The 20,761-nt window shown below is 50.2% G+C and overlaps 1 protein-coding gene across 1 annotated transcript in view; it reads right to left on the reverse strand.

Moving 5' to 3' along the window:
- CDAN1 (codanin 1) overlaps positions 1–20,761 on the reverse strand; it is a 207,687-nt gene that overhangs the window by 91,778 nt on the left and 95,148 nt on the right. Inside the window, exons 14-18 of the mRNA XM_075330481.1 lie at positions 17,553–17,719; positions 16,220–16,304; positions 14,432–14,521; positions 13,929–13,983; positions 1,176–1,309 (exon numbers count right to left, since the gene is read on the reverse strand). Coding sequence (XP_075186596.1) covers positions 1,176–1,309; positions 13,929–13,983; positions 14,432–14,521; positions 16,220–16,304; positions 17,553–17,719 — 531 coding nt within the window. The remainder of the gene's footprint in view (positions 1–1,175; positions 1,310–13,928; positions 13,984–14,431; positions 14,522–16,219; positions 16,305–17,552; positions 17,720–20,761) is intronic.

Below are 20,761 nucleotides of genomic sequence, written 5' to 3' on the forward strand. Positions count from 1 at the left end.
GGCGGTGGAGAGGTGAGATCATCGTGTGACGCTGCGCATTTATTAGCATGATAGCACACCCACAGGAGACTACTAACATGCTAATGGAGCAGACTAGCAAGGGATGCAACGCCCAGGTGACTAGTCCCCGCACTCATTAGCATACGATAAAAGATCTTTAGACATACTTTATCTATGCTAGTGTATACAGGGACAGTTAGGCAGGGATTAGCAATTTGCACCCAGAACTGCTCGAGGTTCTGGGTGTATATTGGACCTCACAGGTTCCCTTTAACTAAGCACAAATGAATTAAATAACATCCCAGTGGATATAGTCAAATGTTAAAATAGAGGAAGAGACGTAAATATGGAGCGGATTATGGATTTGTACATTAGATGACATTATGCTGGATTAGAATACTAATTTGGGGTCTAACCAATGTTTACAGCCTCGTGTCTTGTAATTACTCTGCTTTTTTTGGATGCTTTGGACAATCCTTTACCCCCATAGCACATATTGTATCAATGAGCCATAACCACCAGGAGAAGAGGCCAGCAAGTGCGTGAAGAGGTTGTCCACTACTTTTTTATTTTGATGAACTATAATTCGGAAAGTCAGCCTTATAAACCCTTAGATAGGTCATCAATATCATCAAATTTGAGATCCGTGGGGGTTCTGCACTCGTGACCTCCACTGATCAGCTGGTATCGGCCGCAGATGGATTGTAACAGCATACGAAGATGAACAGCACGGTACGTTGCCACAAACTGCTGCTCAGTACAACGTTTATATACAAGATGATCTGCGTTATTTGGTGGGAGCGTCATGTGTTGGACCCCATTGCTCTAATATTGATGACCTTAGTCCCCTTCGTTCCTCCCATGGATATGTGAACCAAGTGCAGAAGAACACACTATTCAAAGGGCCTCAAATAAAGGGAGGTTCCGAGTGTTCACATAAAAGGACATATGAGCAGGTATTAAAAATAAATGAGATGATTTTGTTGGTTCATGGTTAAAGAGGTTTTCTCATGCATTTAGAAGACATATGATCATCTTAGAGGGTCTGCTGTTAAGCACCACACAACTGATCACCGGCAACAGCATCATCACATCACACCTTCCCCAGCTTCAGTGTCAGATAACTATTAGGAATATCGGAATAAAATATATAATATAGAATAGAATCAATTTACCTGGAGTTTTTTCTGTGATAACGTTGGTTTTGGCACCAGGGGTTCTGCGGCAGTGGGAGTAATCTTCCTTATGAAACCTCCATTCTTTGCTCCACAGCCGGCCACAAAAGAAACCAGCAACTTCTTCAGTTCTCCTGCAGAAGAGAAACATTAAGTCAAGGACACATCGTCCATCGCAAAGAGAAGACTTTATTCCCTCATCCAATTAAATGAGAAACAACATGTAATGAATAGTTGGCTCCAGCAGGCAAGAAATAAATGAGACAACCCTATTAAAAAAACATGGTGGATCCACCAAGAACAATTCCTGGCACCACTGAGCCGGTGTCCAGCCTTGTGCAGGATTTCTCTGTTCGGACCGCAGCTGATTGAAAGTGTTTGTTCACCTACAGAATATCAATCACCAGTAGTAGATTGCGCCTGGGTGTCCGCCTCCAGTAGGCGTATACACCCGAAAAAAGAGAATTTTGTTTACTTACCGTAAATTCTTTTTCTTGTAGTTCCGACATGGGAGACCCAGACCATGGGTGTATAGCTAGCGCCTCCGGAGGACACACAAAGTACTACACTCAAACGTGTAGCTCCTCCCTCCGGGCTATATACACTCCCTGGATGACAATCTACCCAGTTCAGTGCAAAAGCTGAAGGAGGACATCCACCCATAAGTAGAGATAGAGTAAAACTCGGCAAAACCAGAACTCTGTCTACTAACAACAGCCGGTGAAACACACGGAACAAAAAACTGCCAACAGGCAACAGGGAGGGTGCTGGGTCTCCCATGTCGGAACTACAAGAAAAAGAATTTACGGTAAGTAAACAAAATTCTCTTTTTCTTTATCGTTCCTTCCATGGGAGACCCAGACCATGGGACGTTCCAAAGCAGTCCATGGGTGGGAAATAAACCAAACTGAGAAGTAGGCAAAACCTAACTTCACAAATGGGCGACAGCCGCCTGAAGGATGCGTCTGCCCAAGCTCGCATCTGCCGAAGCATGAGCATGCACTTGGTAGTGCTTCGAAAAAGTGTGCAGACTGGACCAAGTGGCAGCCTGACACACCTGCTGAGCCGTAGCCTGGTGCCTGAAAGCCCAGGAGGCACCGACAGCTCTGGTCGAGTGCGCCTTAATCCCCGGCGGGGGAGGCACCTGGAACACTGGTAGGCATCGGCGATAGCCGACCTAACCCAACGAGCCAGGGTCGGTTTAGAAGCAGAGAGACCCTTGCGCTGACCCGTGGTTAGCACAAAAAGTGAGGTGCACCGCCGAAAAACGGCGGTGCATGACACATAGATTCGGAGCGCCCACACCAAATCCAAGGTGTGCAACGCCTTCTCAAAGCGATGCACAGGGGCCGGACAAAGAGAGGGCAATGAAATGTCCTGGATAAGGTGGAAGGAAGACACCACCTTAGGGAGAAAGTCCGGAGTCGGACGAAGAACCACCTTGTCTTGGTGAAACACCAAAAAGGGGGATTCCGAAGAAAGCGCAGCCAAATCAGAAACTCTCCTGAGAGAAGTTATGGCTACTAGAAAGACAACTTTCTGTGAAAGTCTAGACAAAGGAACCTCCCTGAGAGGAGCATGGCCGGAAGAGCGACATCAGGACAGGAAAATTCTCCAAGTCCTGTGGTAAATCTTGGCCGAGGAAGACTTCCGAGCCTGAGTCATGGTGGAGATGACCTCAGAGGGAATGCCTGAAGCCGTCAGGATCCAGGACTCAAGAGCCACGCCGTCAATCTGAGAGCCGCAGAATTCTGGCGGAAGAACGGACCTTGAGAGAGAAGGTCTGGGCGGTCCGGGAGATGCCACGGCACCTCTACGGACAGGCGGAGCAGGTCTGGGTACCAAGCTCGCCTGGGCCAGTCCGGAGCAATGAGTATGACTCGACGGCCCTCCGTTCCGATCTTGCGCAGAACCCTGGGCAAGAGCGCTAGAGGGGGAAACACATAGGCCAGACGGAACTGAGACCAATCTTGAACCAGTGCGTCTGCTGCGAAGGCTTGAGGATCGTGGGAGCGAGCCACGTAAACCGGAACCTTGTTGTTGTGCCGGGAAGCCATTAGATCCACTTCCGGAGTGCCCCACTTGCGGCAGATTGATCTGAACACTGACGGATGCAGGGCCCACTCGCCGCCGTCCACGGTTTGACGGCTGAGATAATCGGCCTCCCAGTTTTCCACGCCTGGGATGTGGACTGCAGATATGGTGGACTTGAAGTCCTCCGTCCACTGGAGGATTCGTTGAACCTCCAGCATCGCCAGACGGCTGTGAGTTCCGCCCTGGTGATTGATGTAGGCAACCGCTGTCGCGTTGTCCGACTGAACCCGAATGTGCTTGCCCGCCAACAGGTGGTGAAAGTCTAGGAGAGCTAGAAACACAGCTTTGATCTCCAGCACATTGATCGGGAGGGCTGATTCGGACGGAGTCCAAGTGCCCTGTGCTCGGTGATGGAGAAATACCGCTCCCCAACCGGAGAGGCTGGCATCCGTGGTGAGGATCACCCAGGACGGAGTCAGGAAGGAGCGTCCCTGTGACAGGGAGAGAGGCTGAAGCCACCACTGAAGGGAGTTCCTGGCTTGTGATGACAGAGCCACCAGCCTGTCCAAGGAAGAGATCCGCTTGTCCCAACAGCGGAGAATGTCCAGCTGCAAGGGACGCAGATGGAACTGGGCAAAGGGAACCGCTTCCATGGACGCCACCATTTGACCCAGCACCTGCATGAGGTGTCTGATGGAATGGCGGCGGTGCCTCAGCAGAGAGCGCACCGCCAGACGAAGGGACTGCTGTTTGACTAAGGGCAACTTGACAAGTGCCGGCAGAGTCTCGAATTGCATCCCTAGGTACATAAGTACCTGGGTCGGGGTCAGAGTGGACTTGGGCAGGTTGACAAGCCACCCGAACTGAACTAGCGTGGCGACAGTGAGAGAGACACTCCGCTGGCAGTCTACACTGGATGAGGCCTTGACTAGAAGGTCGTCCAGGTAAGGAATCACTGCCAATCCCTGGAGGTGCAGGACCGCAACCACTGCTGCCATGACCTTGGTGAACACTCGAGGGGCCGTGGCTAAGCCAAAGGGAAGAGCCACGAACTGGAAATGTTCCTCTCCGATTGCAAAACGTAGCCAACGCTGGTGTGAAACTGCAATTGGCACATGCAGATAGGCATCTCTGATGTCGATAGATGCCAGAAAATCTCCTTGGGTCATTGAGGCAATGACCGATCTCAGAGATTCCATGCGAAAGTGCCGCACCTGAACATGCTTGTTGAGAAGCTTGAGATCCAGGATGGGTCGGAAGGAACCGTCCTTTTTGGGGACTAGAAAGAGGTTTGAGTAGAAACCGCTGAACCGTTCCCGGGCGGGAACCGGAACAATTACACCGTTGGCCTGCAAGGATGCCACGGCCTGAGAGAAGGCGGCGGCTTTGGAGCAGGGGGGGGTGGACAGAAAAGAAGGGAATTTTGTTACTTACCGTAAATTCCTTTTCTTCTAGCTCCTATTGGGAGACCCAGACGATTGGGTGTATAGCTACTGCCTCCGGAGGCCACACAAAGCATTACACTAAAAAGTGTAAGGCCCCTCCCCTTCTGGCTATACACCCCCAGTGGGATCACTGGCTCACCAGTTTTAGTGCAAAAGCAAGAAGGAGGAAAGCCAATAACTGGTTTAAACAAATTCACTCCGAAATAACATCGGAGAACTGAAAACCATTCAACATGAACAACATGTGTACCCGAAAACAACCAAAAATCCCGAAGGACAACAGGGCGGGTGCTGGGTCTCCCAATAGGAGCTAGAAGAAAAGGAATTTACGGTAAGTAACAAAATTCCCTTCTTCTTCGGCGCTCCATTGGGAGACCCAGACGATTGGGACGTCCAAAAGCTGTCCCTGGGTGGGTAAAGAATACCTCATATTAGAGCTGCGAAGACAGCCCTCCCCTACGGGGAGGCAACTGCCGCCTGCAGGACTCTTCTACCTAGGCTGGCGTCCGCCGAAGCATAGGTATGCACCTGATAATGTTTGGTGAAAGTGTGCAGACTCGACCAGGTAGCTGCCTGGCACACCTGTTGAGCCGTAGCCTGGTGACGCAATGCCCAGGACGCACCCACGGCTCTGGTAGAATGGGCCTTCAGCCCTGATGGAACCGGAAGCCCAGCAGAACGGTAGGCCTCAAGAATTGGTTCTTTGATCCATCGAGCCAGGGTGGCCTTAGAAGCCTGCGACCCCTTGCGCTTACCAGCGACAAGGACAAAGAGTGCCTCCGAACGGCGCAGGGGCGCCGTGCGGGAAATGTAGATTCTGAGTGCTCGCACTAGATCTAACAAATGTAAATCCTTCTCATACCGATGAACTGCATGAGGACAAAAAGAAGGCAAAGAGATATCCTGATTAAGATGAAAAGAGGATACCACCTTCGGGAGAAACTCCTGAATGGGGCGCAGCACTACCTTGTCCTGGTGGAAGACCAGGAAGGGAGCCTTGGATGACAGCGCTGCTAGCTCAGACACTCTCCGAAGAGATGTGATCGCTACCAGAAAAGCCACTTTCTGTGATAGTCTAGAAAGTGAGACCTCCCTCAGAGGCTCAAAGGGCGGCTTCTGGAGGGCAACTAGCACCCTGTTCAGATCCCATGGATCTAACGGTCGCTTGTACGGGGGTACGATATGACAAACCCCCTGCAGGAACGTGCGCACCTTAGAGAGTCGTGCTAGACGCTTCTGAAAAAAGACGGATAGCGCCGAGACTTGGCCTTTAAGGGAGCCGAGCGACAAACCTTTTTCTAACCCAGATTGCAGGAAAGAAAGAAAGGTAGGCAAGGCAAATGGCCAGGGAGACACTCCCTGAGCAGAGCACCAGGATAAGAATATCCTCCACGTTCTGTGGTAGATCTTAGCGGACGTGGGCTTCCTAGCCTGTCTCATGGTGGCAACGACCCCTTGGGATAATCCTGAAGACGCTAGGATCCAGGACTCAATGGCCACACAGTCAGGTTCAGGGCCGCAGAATTCCGATGGAAAAACGGCCCTTGGGACAGTAAGTCTGGTCGGTCTGGTAATGCCCACGGTTGGCCCACCGTGAGATGCCACAGATCCGGATACCACGCCCTCCTTGGCCAGTCTGGGGCGACGAGTATGACGCGGCTGCAGTCGGATCTGATCTTGCGTAGCACTCTGGGCAAGAGTGCCAGAGGTGGAAACACATAAGGGAGCCGGAACTGCGACCAATCTTGCACTAAGGCGTCTGCCGCCAGAGCTCTGTGATCGCGAGACCATGCCATGAAGGTTGGGACCTTGTTGTTGTGCCGGGACGCCATTAGGTCGACGTCCGGCCTTCCCCAGCGGCGACAGATTTCCTGAAACACGTCCGGGTGAAGGGACCATTCCCCTGCGTCCATGCCCTGGCGACTGAGGAAGTCTGCTTCCCAGTTTTCTACGCCGGGGATGTGAACTGCGGATATGGTGGAGGCCGTGGCTTCCACCCACATCAGAATCCGCCGGACTTCCTGGAAGGCTTGCCGACTGCGTGTCCCCCCTTGGTGGTTGATGTATGCCACCGCTGTGGAGTTGTCCGACTGAATTCGGATCTGCCTTCCTTCCAGCCACTGCTGGAAGGCTAGTAGGGCAAGATACACTGCTCTGATCTCCAGAACATTGATCTGAAGGGTGGACTCCTGCTGAGTCCACGTACCCTGAGCCCTGTGGTGGAGAAAAACTGCTCCCCACCCTGACAGACTCGCGTCTGTCGTGACCACCGCCCAGGACGGTGGAAGGAAGGATCTTCCCTGTGATAATGAGGTGGGAAGAAGCCACCACTGCAGAGAGTCTTTGGCCGTCTGGGAAAGGGAGACTTTCCTGTCCAGGGATGTTGACTTCCCGTCCCATTGGCGGAGAATGTCCCATTGAAGTGGGCGCAGATGAAACTGCGCAAACGGATCCGCCTCCATTGCCGCCACCATCTTCCCGAGGAAGTGCATGAGGCATCTTAAGGAGTGCGACTGACTTTGAAGGAGAGCCTGCACCCCAGTCTGTAGTGACCTCTGCTTGTCCAGCGGAAGCTTCACTATCGCTGAGAGAGTATGAAACTCCATGCCAAGATACGTTCGTGATTGGGTCGGTGACAGATTTGACTTTGAGAAGTTGATGATCCACCCGAACGTCTGGAGAGTCTCCAGTGCAACACTCAGGCTGAGTTGGCATGCCTCCTGAGAGGGTGCCTTGACAAGTAGATCGTCCAAGTAAGGGATCACAGAGTGTCCCTGAGAGTGCAAGACTGCTACCACTGCCGCCATGACCTTGGTGAACACCCGTGGGGCTGTCGCCAGACCAAATGGCAGAGCTACGAACTGAAGATGGTCGTCTCCTATCACGAAGCGTAGAAAGCGTTGGTGCTCTGTAGCAATCGGCACGTGGAGATAAGCATCTTTGATGTCTATTGATGCTAGGAAATCTCCTTGAGACATTGAGGCAATGACTGAGCGGAGGGATTCCATCCGGAACCGCCTGGCGATCACATGCTTGTTGAGCAGTTTTAGGTCCAGAACAGGACGGAATGAGCCGTCCTTTTTTGGCACCACAAAGAGATTGGAGTAAAAACCTTGTCCTTGTTCCTGAAGAGGAACAGGGACCACCACTCCTTCTGCTCTTAGAGAATTCACCGCCTGCATAAGGGCATCTGCTCGGTCGGGATGTGGGGAAGTTCTGAAGAACCGAGGCGGAGGACGAGAACTGAACTCTATCCTGTACCCGTGAGACAAAATGTCTGTTACCCACCGGTCTTTGACCTGTGGCAACCAAATGTCGCAAAAGCGGGAGAGCCTGCCACCGACCGAGGATGCGGAGGGAGGCGGCCGAAAGTCATGAGGCAGCCGCCTTGGAAGCGGTACCTCCGGTTGCTTTCTTGGGGCGTGAGTGAGTCCGCCAGGAATCAGAGCTCCTTTGCTCTTTCTGAGACCCTTTGGACGAGGAGAATTGGGGCTTGCCCGAGCCTCGAAAGGACCGAAACTTTGATTGCCACTTCCTCTGTTGAGGTTTGCTTGATCTGGGCTGGGGTAAGGAAGAGTCCTTACCTTTGGACTGTTTAATGATTTCCGCCAATTGCTCACCAAACAGTCTGTCTCCAGATAATGGCAAGCTGGTTAAACATTTTTTAGAAGCAGAATCTGCTTTCCATTCTTTTAACCACAAGGCTCTGCGCAAAACTACAGAGTTGGCGGATGCCATTGCGGTACGGCTCGTAGAGTCCAGTACCGCATTAATAGCGTAGGTCGCAAACGCAGTCATTTGCGTAGTTAAGGACGCCACTTGTGGCACTGCTGGACGTATGAAAGAGTCCACCTGTGCCAAACCAGCTGAAATAGCTTGGAGCGCCCACACGGCCGCGAATGCTGGAGCAAACGACGCGCCAATAGCTTCATAGACAGATTTCAACCAAAGGTCCATCTGTCTGTCATTGGCATCTTTAAGTGAAGCCCCATCCTCCACTGCAACTATGGATCTAGCTGCAAGCCTGGATATTGGAGGGTCCACTTTTGGACACTGGGTCCAGCGTTTGACCACGTCAGGGGGAAAGGGATAACGTGTATCCTTAAGGCGTTTGGAAAAACGCTTGCCCGGATAAGTATTGTGTTTCTGGATTGATGCTCTGAAGTCAGAGTGGTCCAGAAAAGTGCTCAATTTACGCTTGGGATACAGGAAATGGAATTTCTCCTGCTGGGCAGCTACCTCCTCTGCTGAAGGGGCTGGGGGAGAAATATCCAACAGCCTATTGATGGCCGCTATAAGGTCATTTACCATGGCGTCACCATCTGGCGTATCCAAATTGAGTGCGGTGTCAGGACTAGACTCCTGATCACCCACCTCTGTCTCATCATATAGAGACCCTTCTCGCTGAGACCCTGACCCGCGTGATGACGTGGAGGGCCTCTCCCAGCGAGCTCGCTTAGGCGGACTGGGACTGTCATCGGAGTCAGAGTCCTCAGCCTGTGATGCCTGGGACCCCCTTGAAGTACGGATTAGTTCCAACTGAGGGGGACCGGGGAACATAGGCACAGCAGTGTCCATGGTCTGAGCAACTGGCCTGGACTGCAAGGTCTCCAGGATTTTTGTCATAGTCACAGACATTTTATCAGCAAAGACTGCAAATTCTGTCCCCGTCACCGGGGCAGGGTTCACAGGCGTCTCTGCCTGGGCTACCACCACCATAGGCTCTGGCTGACGAAGTGCCACTGGGACTGAACATTGCACACAATGAGAGTCGTTGGAGCCTGCTGGTAGATTAACCCCACATGCTGTACAAGCAGTGTATACAGCCCGTGCCTTGGCACCCTTGCGTTTTGTGGATGACATGTTGTTGTCTTCCCAGAGCAATATAGGGTATACAGCCAAGAAGCGACCTTACAGTGCAGTATATATATATATATATCTGGTACAGGAAAAGTACACCGATACACACTGTGGCACTAGTGGGGCCAGCACTAATGTGCTGCTTACCGCCCGCTAAACGCGGGTGTGTGGTCGCCAGAAATCCCTAGTCTGGGTCTCCCAGAGCCTGTGTCCGTCCTCCAGCCAGACTGCATGCAGGAATGGCTGCCGGCGTCCTGTGGAGGGGGGGGGCGGGCCCTGGGCGTGCCAGACCAAAAGCGGGAAACCTGCGTCCCACTGTGTTTAGTGAGAGGGCTGGAGCATGTAAATAAGGCTCCAGCCCTCGGCGCTGAGTAATCGTACAGCGTCTCTCCCCTTCCCTGACTGACAGGGAGGGGGCGGGAACGAAACGGAGCTAGGCCGCAAAAGCCGGGGACTAAATTTATAAGCGCCGCCGCCGTAAAAGCGCGGTCGGCGCTAAGTCCCCGGCGCACTACAAGTCCCAGCCGCGCCGCCGCTCCGAGAGTGGCCGGCGCGGTAGTTCCCAGCACATGAAGTCACACAGCTAAGCTGCTGTGACTCAAACCCCAGCGTACAGCGCTACTGTCCCCGGCGCACTAACACACCCAGCAAGTCTGGTGTGTGCGTGCCCGCCTGTACGGGGACACAGAGTACCTGAAAGTTGCAGGGCCTTGTCCCTGAACGGTACACAGCTCCGTATCCATCAGGTTCACTGGGTCTGTGGATGGAGCCCGGCCTCAGGGCTTGGGGGCCGGTAAGATCCCACTTCCACAGAGCCCCTCAGGGGGATGGGGAAGGAAAGCAGCATGTGGGCTCCAGCCTCCGTACCCGCAATGGGTACCTCAACCTTACAGACCACAAGTGGGGTAAGAAGGGAGCATGCTGGGGGCCCCATATGGGCCCTCTTTTCTTCCATCCGACATAGTCAGCAGCTACTGCTGACTAAACAGTGGAGCTATGCGTGGATGTCTGACCTCCTTCGCACAAAGCAGAAAACTGGTGAGCCAGTGATCCCACTGGGGGTGTATAGCCAGAAGGGGAGGGGCCTTACACTTTTTAGTGTAATGCTTTGTGTGGCCTCCGGAGGCAGTAGCTATACACCCAATCGTCTGGGTCTCCCAATGGAGCGCCGAAGAAAATCTGTTTGGCGGGCTGGAAGAAAATGGTATCCTGTAGCCGTGGGTGATGATATCCCGCACCCACTGATCGGAGACGTGTTGCAACCACACGTCGCCAAAGTGGGAGAGCCTGCCACCGACCAAGGACTTTGCTGGCGCGGCCAGATAGTCACGAGGAGGCTGCCTTAGTGGCAGCGGCTCCTCCGGTCTTTTGAGGACGCGGCTTTGCGCGCCAGTTGGATTTACGATCCTTGGCGGTAGTGGACGAGGCCGAGGGCTTAGAGGATGACCAGTTAGAGGAACGAAAGGAACGAAACCTCGATTGGTTCCTGCCCTGGACAGGTTTCTTGGCTTTAGCTTGTGGCAAGGAAGTACTCTTCCCGCCAGTAGCTTCCTTAATTATGTCATCCAGCTGTTCCCCAAACAGCCGGGACCCAGTAAAAGGGAGACTCGCAAGGTACTTCTTAGAGGAAGCGTCTGCTTTCCACTCTCGAAGCCACAAGATCCTGCGGATCGCGAGGGAGTTAGCGGAGGCCACCGCCGTGCGGTGAGAAGCCTCCAAGATGGCAGACATGGCGTAGGATGCAAAAGCCGAAGCTTGAGAAGTTAAGGCATCCATCTCAGGAATAGAGTCCCTGGTGAGGGAATGTATCTCCGCCAGAGAGGCAGAGACTGCCTTAAGAGCCGATACTGCCGCAAAAGACTGGGAGAACGAGGCTCCTGCCGCCTCATATACAGACTTGGCCAGAAGGTCAACCTGGCGGTCAGTGGGGTCCTTAAGAGAAGTGCAGTCAGCCACAGCTACGACTGTGCGGGCTGAGATTCTGGACACTGGAGGGTCTACCTTTGGGGACTGGGCCCAGTCCTTAACCACCTCCGGTGGAAAAGGGAAACGGTCATCTGAACTACGCTTCGGAAAACGTTTGTCAGGACAGGCCCTGGGCTTGTTAACAGTGGTGTGAAAGCTGGAGTGGTTAAAAAACATACTCCTAGGTTTCTTAGGAGAGGTAAACTGGTGTACCTCTACCAGAGAGGGTTGTTCCTCTGACTCTTGTGGGTTGAGGTTCAGTACGGAGTTAATGGACGCAATCAAGTCACTAACATCCGTATCACCCTCAGACAAGTCAATGGGGTACATAGAGGCAGTGTCTGAGCCCACAGTAAGTGAATCCTCCTCGCCCTGCACCTCGGCTTGTGAATCAGAGCCGTGGGACGAGGAAGGAGAAGGGTCCCTGCGTCTCCGTTTAGGGGGACGGGGTCCTAGGACATGCTCTGAGGGCTCTGCAGAGCTCGGCGCCGCAGAGACACCCTGAGAGGGAGGCTGATGCATAGACAGCAGTGTCCGGGACAGCTGCCCCATGGAGTCGGCAAAAGACTTGGAAATAGCTTGTGAAAAGGATGCTACCCAAGCCGGGGGTTCAGCCACCGGGGCCGGAGCAGCCGGAGGGACCCCTGCGGAGGCTCCAGGCTGAGACACAACCATGTTAGCACAGGCATCACAATGTGGGTATGTGCTTGGCTCTGGCAGAATGAGCTTACACGCAGTGCATATAGCATACATGTTTGCAGCCTTGCTCCTAGTGACAGACATGCTGCTGAGGAGAAAGTTCTGCAGCCAGAATACACTCCTGTAGAATGCCTGAGAGTGTAATAAAAGTCCACAACCAGAGGTTGTGGCTTACCAGCCCGTGCTCTCTGTGTGCCCTCCGGATTTCACCGCTCCCCTGTGAAGTGTCAGCCTTCCTGACAGTATGCAGCTGCAGCATCCAGCGCCTTCCAGTGAAAGAACGCTGAGAAAATGGCGCTGGGAGAAGGAGGGGGGGCGTGTATAAGCCCAGGAGCGGGAAAAACGGAGGGCAGAGAGATACAGGGAGGTATACAGGGGAGGGAACATCTCCCTAGAGAGGAGTGCCCTCCCCTCTGCTGGTCGGGCGGTGGGCGGCGCTGTATGCAAAACATGCAGAGAAGCCAAAAACGAAACTAGGCCCAAACTGAAGCCGGGGCCTAGATTTTAAAATGCGGCCGACGAGCAGGCACCTTCGGCGCGGTTCTCAGGGGAAATTCCCAGAACCGGCCGAAATTAACAGTAACGCTAAAGCACATACTGTCCCCCTAATAAAAGTACCCGGGACCCCTGAAAAAACGTCTCAATACTTAGCTTTGAGACGCAGGGCCATGTCCCTGGAGAGGGGGGTAACGCTCCTTCCAGCAGGGACCAGACAGGGCTGCGGATGGAGACCGGTCTTCTGCAAGCAGAGAGGACCGTGATGGCTCCCACTTCAAACAGAGCCTCTTAGAGGATGTGAAGGAGCGCGGCATGTGAAGGCTCCAGCCTTATAAGTCAACCTTAACAGCACCGCCGACAGAGTGGGGTGTGAAGGGACATGCCGGGAGTCCAGACTGGACCCGCTTTTCTTCCAAATCTTTAAAATTAAAATAAAAATGAAAAAAATATCAGAAAATGAAAGTGTGTGTGATCCTCCTGGAACACAAAGCATTGAACTGGGTAGATTGTTATCCAGGGAGTGTATATAGCCCGGAGGGAGGAGCTACACACGTTTGAGTGTAGTACTTTGTGTGTCCTCCGGAGGCGCTAGCTATACACCCATGGTCTGGGTCTCCCATGGAAGGAACGATAAAGAAATGGTATATGACATAACACTGTGACTCCGTTTGCACCATTATAGTCAATGGCCCCCATCGGTGCATATTGTACGTCCAAATCTCGTTTTGCTGGAAGTTTGGACACAAGCCCAGACGGAACCACTGTACCACTATAGTACTATACCACTGGACCGTGAGGCAAAACGCAGTGCGAAAGCAGCCTTATTGGGGTTGTAACACTATAGAAGAGGAGTCAACGTCGCAAACAATAGAAACAGGAGGCAGGTGCGAAGACTCAACTCCGGACCTGGGGAGGTTGAGTAAGGCACAGTAACCTGCTGACCAGATGCGCTCCACACAGCCATGTTCAGACATACAGACTTTCTGATGACCTTGTACACCACTGAGTGACCACTAATGCATGTACTGAGCGACCTGGACCCCCACCGGTGTTACAAGGGACTACAATACATCAAACACACTTATAAATATAGAAAAGAATTGGAAATAAAAGCTTGAAAGGCCTAATAAAGTATAGGACTGAAATTCAGTAAAAGCACAACACAGTTGTGTTCATAGGCTTATGTTCTCCATAAAGGCTGGGGTTAATCATCCTTTAGCAGGTTATTTAACATACGACACGTTAAACTCACCAATATAAGGGCAACAGTTGTACAAAAGTTGTTGATCCACCAATGATACGCTGTCCTAAAGTAAGAGAAATAAATGCAAGATATTACCCAATATATCATAGATTGTCCTCAGACATTATCGGCTCAGCAGTTATTACTACTCATTTCTATTAAAATGATACGATACAATCTAAAGTCCGGCGCCATCTGACCACTTCCCTTTAACTTGCTATTTGTATCTTATTATGTTTCATACGCTCTAAAGTAGTGAATAAAAAAAAAAAAGTGTCATCTGAACCGGACTCCAATCTGTAATCACAGGACACATCTGTATAGAGACTAATGCCTTCCAGATTGCCATTTATAGAGGCCACCCATGAGACCGCTATAATGGCAGCCATATTTTCCGTCACCTAACTGTTCTACAAACAGAAAGAAGAAAATGACTGGATAGCAAGAACATAAAAGATCAAATCAAGAGCTTGAGAACAGAAGACAAGTAATGTCGCTCCCCGGACACGTACCAGCCCTGGTATGGACACCAGCATCTCCACCGAAATCTCATCCTGAGCAGCGTCACTGTTGAAAAATATTTCCTCTGGTAACGCCGGCACCTTAACAAGAAAAAGCACCGAGACATAAGAATACACTCTGCTAACACCTTCAATACCGGACGATTTGTAGTTTTTGCAATTTTGGATCCCCCACCATTTCTTCTTCTTCTAAGGGCTCGCTCACATGAGCGTTTAACATGGCCGAATGCTTTCTCATGGTTTATCAGATCGCGCTCTGACTACTGTTATACTATGGAGCAGTGCAGAACAGCGATTTTTTTTTCTCATGCCGATTTGGCAAGAGAGAAAAAAAAAAAAAAGGTAGCATGCTGCGAGTGCATCAGATAATGGATGACACATACACATACAAGTCTATGGGTGAGGAAAACATCAGACTGCACTCAAATGTCATACAAGTGCAGTCTGATATACACCAACATGGACAATGGAGAAATTCAGTTCTCTTCCTTCTCCGGACCTCACAAGCAAGAGAATCAGATCACAGTAAGGGATATCTGGCTATTTTCCGTGTGGAGACTCCTAACAGAGGCTCCACGGACCTTTTTTGATTTGCATACTTCCCAGGGGGCAATGCACCTAGGATTTCACTGTGTTGAGCGCCTTTGCTGGCTGCCGGCAGTGTTTTCTCTGGCTGGTCTCCCCGAGATCAGTGATTGTTTTGTCTTGCTGGTCTACTAGGCATTGCTCCCACCTGGCCAGAATCCTACTCCACACTGATGAGGGGCAATACCCCGAAACAGCTGTCTGTGGATGGATACCTGGCCTTGGTATTTCCCTTGTCATATCTTTAAACTTGTCAAAGAGTTGGATATTGACAAAAAGGGCCACTTAATATGGTGGTTATGGTGGTCTCCTAAAAAGAGCCACTCCTTGGCTAGGTCCTTCCCGGAGGGATATCTGGCTGGTTTCTGTGTCGAGACTCCTAACAGAGGCTCCACGGACCTTTTTTGATTTCGATCACAGTAAATGACACTCGGATCAAACTCTGATCAGCCTTAACCAGAGACCAATCACTTATTTTTAAGTCAAAGCAGTGTTTTTTTGTGGACGCCAGGTCAGAATTTTTATTCATACCACCTTGAGGCAATTATAGCATTCTGATTGCCTTTATTGCATTTTGAGGGAGATAGGTGGAGGTGGAAGAGTGGCAACCCAAAAAAAAAGCCATTCTGGCATTTTGATTATTATTTTTTTTTAATTTTAAACTATGATTTAAAAAAACATTATATTTTGACAGATGGAACTTTTTTCTATCGTGAGGATACTAAATATTTATGGTTTTTTTCCCCCCCATTTACTTTTTAAATCAAAAAGGAGGAAGGTGGTGGGCAAGTTAAAGGAAGTCTGTCATGTGCCGTTCCTAGTGTTCACCTGTGCACGCGTCTAACCATGCTAAGGATGGCACATGCACAGAGGGCACTTAATGTTTGTGCCCACGGAAGGTCAGAAACGCGCAGTTGTCCGATTTTCCCCCCAAGTGGCTGACACCAGCCAGTTATCCACTTATAGAGCAGGTTCAGCTACTGCGCCCGCTCCACACACCCGCACCAGACATGGGATGTACCAGTATATTTTAAGTCAAAGGAGTTAATATGGATTTATAGCTTGCTATTATTATAGCTTGCTATTATTACCATCTTTTCAGTTAGCCATTAAAAGGTATCAACTACTGAGGACTCTCAGTTCTTTTAAAAAAACTTTTTTTTATGGATTTATGAAAAGTGATATCACATGTACCTGAAAAAGCCAGCCCAGAACAGCAAGGAGCAGCAGCTTGTTTAGGAAACTCATCTCCTTCTCATCAGTCAGGATCAATTTATTTCTTTAAAATAAAAAGGAAACCCGAAATAATTAATACGCGGCCTCAGACAGCACAAGCAGCTAAACTAATACTACACAATACAACAATGACAAATAAAAGAAGCATGGCGCGCATACAGAGGTTAGTGCCTTGGAGGACGCAACTCCTGAATAGAAATAAAAACTACATCCTCAGCAATCTGTCTGAAGACTGTCATATTTAAGACTATAACTGAAAGATTGCTTGCATCAAAAAAAATAAATAAATGACTGAGCATTCTAGAAATGTAGTCTTCCAACGTTACAACTGATATTACAGCATACAATACAATCACTGTGCAACAGTCAATGTTACCACATGGGTAGGGGATTCCTTATATTAGCAACACAAGTTAAATTAGGTTAATTTGTGCTTTTTTTTTTTTAAGGCTATGTGCCCACGGGGACAGTGTCCTGTGGATATATCCGCAGGACATTGCGCAGGAGCTCCCAGGAAACCGCACCACAACTTCTGTCTGTTTCCATGCTGCGGAATGTCCTGCGGATATGCTGCGGGCATTCTGCATTGAGGATACAGTACCATGGCTTCGGCACTGCATCCTCAATGCAGAACAAGTGCTGCAGTGATCGGGTGTTCATACTCACCTCCATCACGCAGCACCTCGATTTCCGGCGGCCGGGTCACTGTCAGCGTCTGCAGGAAAAGGTGGGCGGGCCTGAACTAGCTTCGGCGGTCACATGACCACAGCTTGTGCAGGCCCCGCCCACCTCTTCCTTCCTATACCTGGATCCACCATGCTGCTGTACACCGGACGGAGAAAGTGACTCCGGTGAGGCAGGTAAGTGTATATGGGACCCTGCGGCGAAATCCGCAGGAATAATTGACATGCTGCTGATTTTTCCGCAGGGAAATCCACATTATTTCCGCTGCGGAAAAATCCGCAGCGTGGACACAGCAGTTCCCAAATGCCATAGAGATGGCTGGGGAGTAGCTGTGCTAGATAATTTTGAAAAATCCGTGGAATTTCCGCGGCAAATTCAGCGCATTTTCCGCAGCGTGGGCACATAGCCTAACTTGTAACTTATCTCCCCTCGAAACGAAAGGATGAGGTATTGAAATACCAAATGCTTGATCCCTCTCTCCGCCGACATGGGCCTCTACTTTATGAGTGATTCCCTCAATTTTTGGTGATAGGCCACATAATGAATGTGCACAAGCCTTCAAAGAGATTGTTTATGATGGTCAAAGTGACACGACTGTTCTTATTACCTGTACAAATGCAGTAAAAGGCAGAACACCTTTCTGTAATAATCAAGGTAGGGGGCCACACCATCCACCAATGATAGATATTCTGCTGCCCAAGGGACGGTCAGAACTGTGCGATGGTCATGAATGGAGCGTCGGAGCAACTGCAACACATCCAACATTGGCAGGGTCTGGAGAGGCGGGAAAAAAATTGGGGGAAGATCTAAAAGGTGAGGGATGAGGCATATTCTGGCTCCTTTTCTGACAAACATGAAATGCACATACAGTGACTCAGATTTATTCACTTGACAGTATCTAGAAAAATATCATGGCTAAAAACGTGCACCAACATTTTGGGAAAAAGAATCGGTGTAAAGTGAACCAAACAGGAGGTGATACAAGTAAATTGTCTAGAGAGATGCAACAAGCTGATCCTACACCGTGAGCCCCAGGGATTAATTTGCCACATCCTCCGTCAACTCATGAAAAATAGGAGGCAAAAGTGGTCTCATTGGTAGGACTTGTTAAACATAAGATTAAAAGGGAATTACTGTTTTTTTTCCCCATAAACACTTAAACACTTAATAGAAATACTTTTTAACCCCTTCACACCCCGGCCACTAAAACACCCTAATGACCGGGACATTTTTTGCAATTTTGACCAGTGTCACTTTGACAGGTTATAACTCTGGAACGCTTCAACAGATCCTGGCGATTCTGAGAGTGCTTTTTCGTGACATATTGTACTTCATTCAGTTGTAAATTTAGGCCGATACTTTTTGCGTTTATTTGTGAAAATTTAGGAAATTGTGCGAAAATTTCGCAATTTTCAAACTTTGAAAATTTATGCCCATAAATCTGAGAGATATGTCACACAAAATAGTTACTAAATAACATTTCCCACTTGTCTACTTTACATCAGCGCAATTTTCAAAAGAAATTTTTTTTTCGTTAGGAAGTTAGAAGGGGTCAAAGTTCATCAGCAATTTCTAATTTTAACAACAAAATTTACAAAATAATTTTTTTTAGGGACCACATCACATTTGAAGTGACTTTGAGAGGCCTAAGTGACAGAAAATACCCAAAAGTGACCCCATTCTAAAAACTGCACCCCTCTCACTGCCCAAAACCACATCCAAGAAGTTTATTAACCCTTTAGGTGCTTCACAGGAACCAAAGCAATGTGGAAGGAAAAAATGAAAATTTTACTTAACACAAAAATGTTACTTTAGCCATAAAATTTTCATTTTTACAAGGGAGAAAAGAGAAAGTGCACCCTACAATTTATTGTACATTTTCTCCTGAGTACGCTGATACCCCATCCCCATATGGGGTAAAAATCAATTGTTTGGGTGCACGGCAGAGGTCGAAAGGCAAGATGCGCCATTTGAATTTTTGAACGCAAAAGTAGCTGCACTCATTAGCGGACGCCATGTCGGGTTTGAAGACCCCCAGAGGTGCCTAAACAATGGAGCTCCCCCACAAGTGACCCCATTTTGGAAACTAGAGCCCTCAAATAATTTTTCTAGATGTTTGGTGAGCACTTTGAACACCTGGGGGATTCACAGAAATTTATAACGTTGAGCCGTGAAAAGAAAAAAAAAAATTTTTTACCACAAAACTTGCTTCAACCAGGTAGCTTTTTTTTTTATCGTTCCTTTGGGAGACCCAGACCATGGGTGTTTAGCTTCTGCCTCCGGAGGACACACAAAGTACTACACTTAAAAGTGTAGCTCCTCCCTCTGAGCTTATACACCCCCTGGTAGCCAGTCCTAGCCAGTTTATCGCTTTGTGTCAGGAGGCATACATCCACACATGCATTCTCATCTGATTTGTTTGACTTTTGGAAAGAGTTTGAAGAAAAGCGGGTCCATGTCTGGACTACCGGCATGTCCCTTCTCACCCCACTGTGTCGGCGGTGTTGTTAAGGTTGATTTACAAGGCTGCAGCCTTACATGCCGTGCTCAGTCACCATCCCTTCTGGGCTCTGGCTTGAAGTGGGAGCCAGCACGGTCTCCATGCCTGGCAGGAGTCCGGTCTCCATCCACAGCCCCTTGAGGATTCTGTTGGACCGGAGCACTCATCCCCAGGGACATGGCCCTGCGTCTCAGCAGCTAAGTACCTGAGACGTTTATGTTGGGGGGTCCCGGTTTTTTATTGTAAGGGGAGAGTATGCTGTATGTGATTGTTTTAACTTTTTCCGGCGGGTCCTCTAGCTTTTGCCTGAGAACCGCGCCGATGGTGCCTGCTTGTCGGCCTCGCCGCTTAAATTTAGGCCCCGGCTTCGCCGGAGGCCTAGTTTCATTTTCCTGCCCTCGCATGTCACTCATGCAGAGGGACAGGTTCGGCTCCTCCCGGCGGCCGTTTCTACACTGAAGAGGGACACTCCCCACTGCTTGGGGCGTCCCTCCTTCCCTGCAGGTCTCTATAGCCCTCCAGTTCCCGCTCTTTTATAGGAACGCCCCCTAGTTTCTCAGGGCAGAGTTCACTCTGCTCTGGGACATCCTGCATTCTGCATCTCTGCTGAGGTGCTGCAACTGGGGGACCGGGCTTCGGGATCTGGAGGGCACACAACACCGCGCTCAGCGGTCTGGTAAGCCACAGCCGGTCTCCGGTTGTGGACCTCTGTATATTCTCCCTGGGGTTCATTCTCTGCAAAGCCCCCACTCCAGCAGCATGTCTCACACAAGGAGCAAGGCTCCAAAGCTTTATTCTGCATGTAAGCTCCTGCTGCCTGAGCCGAGCATTTATCCACACTGTGATGGTTGCTCTAACTTGGCGGTGCCACAGCCTGGAGTCTCACCCCCAGTGGTCTCTCAGGCTGCTGCTGCACCTGTGACTGAACCCCCGGCCTGGGTAGAGTCCTTTTCTAGGTCCATATCCCAGTCATTTGCTGAGTCCATGGGACTTTTGTCCAGGACTTTGATGAATATGCATCAGCCCCCCTCACAGGGTGCCTCTAATACTCTTGACAGAGGACTCCTATCCTCTGACCTCCGTCCATCGGAGCTCACGGAGGATTCATCATCTGATCCCAGACCCCGTCCTCTCTAAGAGAAGGCGCAGGGTTTCCTCCCCCTCCCCATCCCACGGCTCTATCTCAAGAGCTGACTCTCAAGATGAGGAGGATGCCCTCACTGGGGGCTCGGAGGCTATGTATCCCTTCGATTTCTCGGAGGGTGACTCAGATCTTAGTGATTTGATTGCTTCTATTAATTCTGTGCTGGATCTCA

Source organism: Anomaloglossus baeobatrachus, chromosome 12 (genome assembly GCF_048569485.1).
Source record: "Anomaloglossus baeobatrachus isolate aAnoBae1 chromosome 12, aAnoBae1.hap1, whole genome shotgun sequence".
In the NCBI taxonomy this organism is placed as follows: domain Eukaryota; kingdom Metazoa; phylum Chordata; class Amphibia; order Anura; family Aromobatidae; genus Anomaloglossus; species Anomaloglossus baeobatrachus.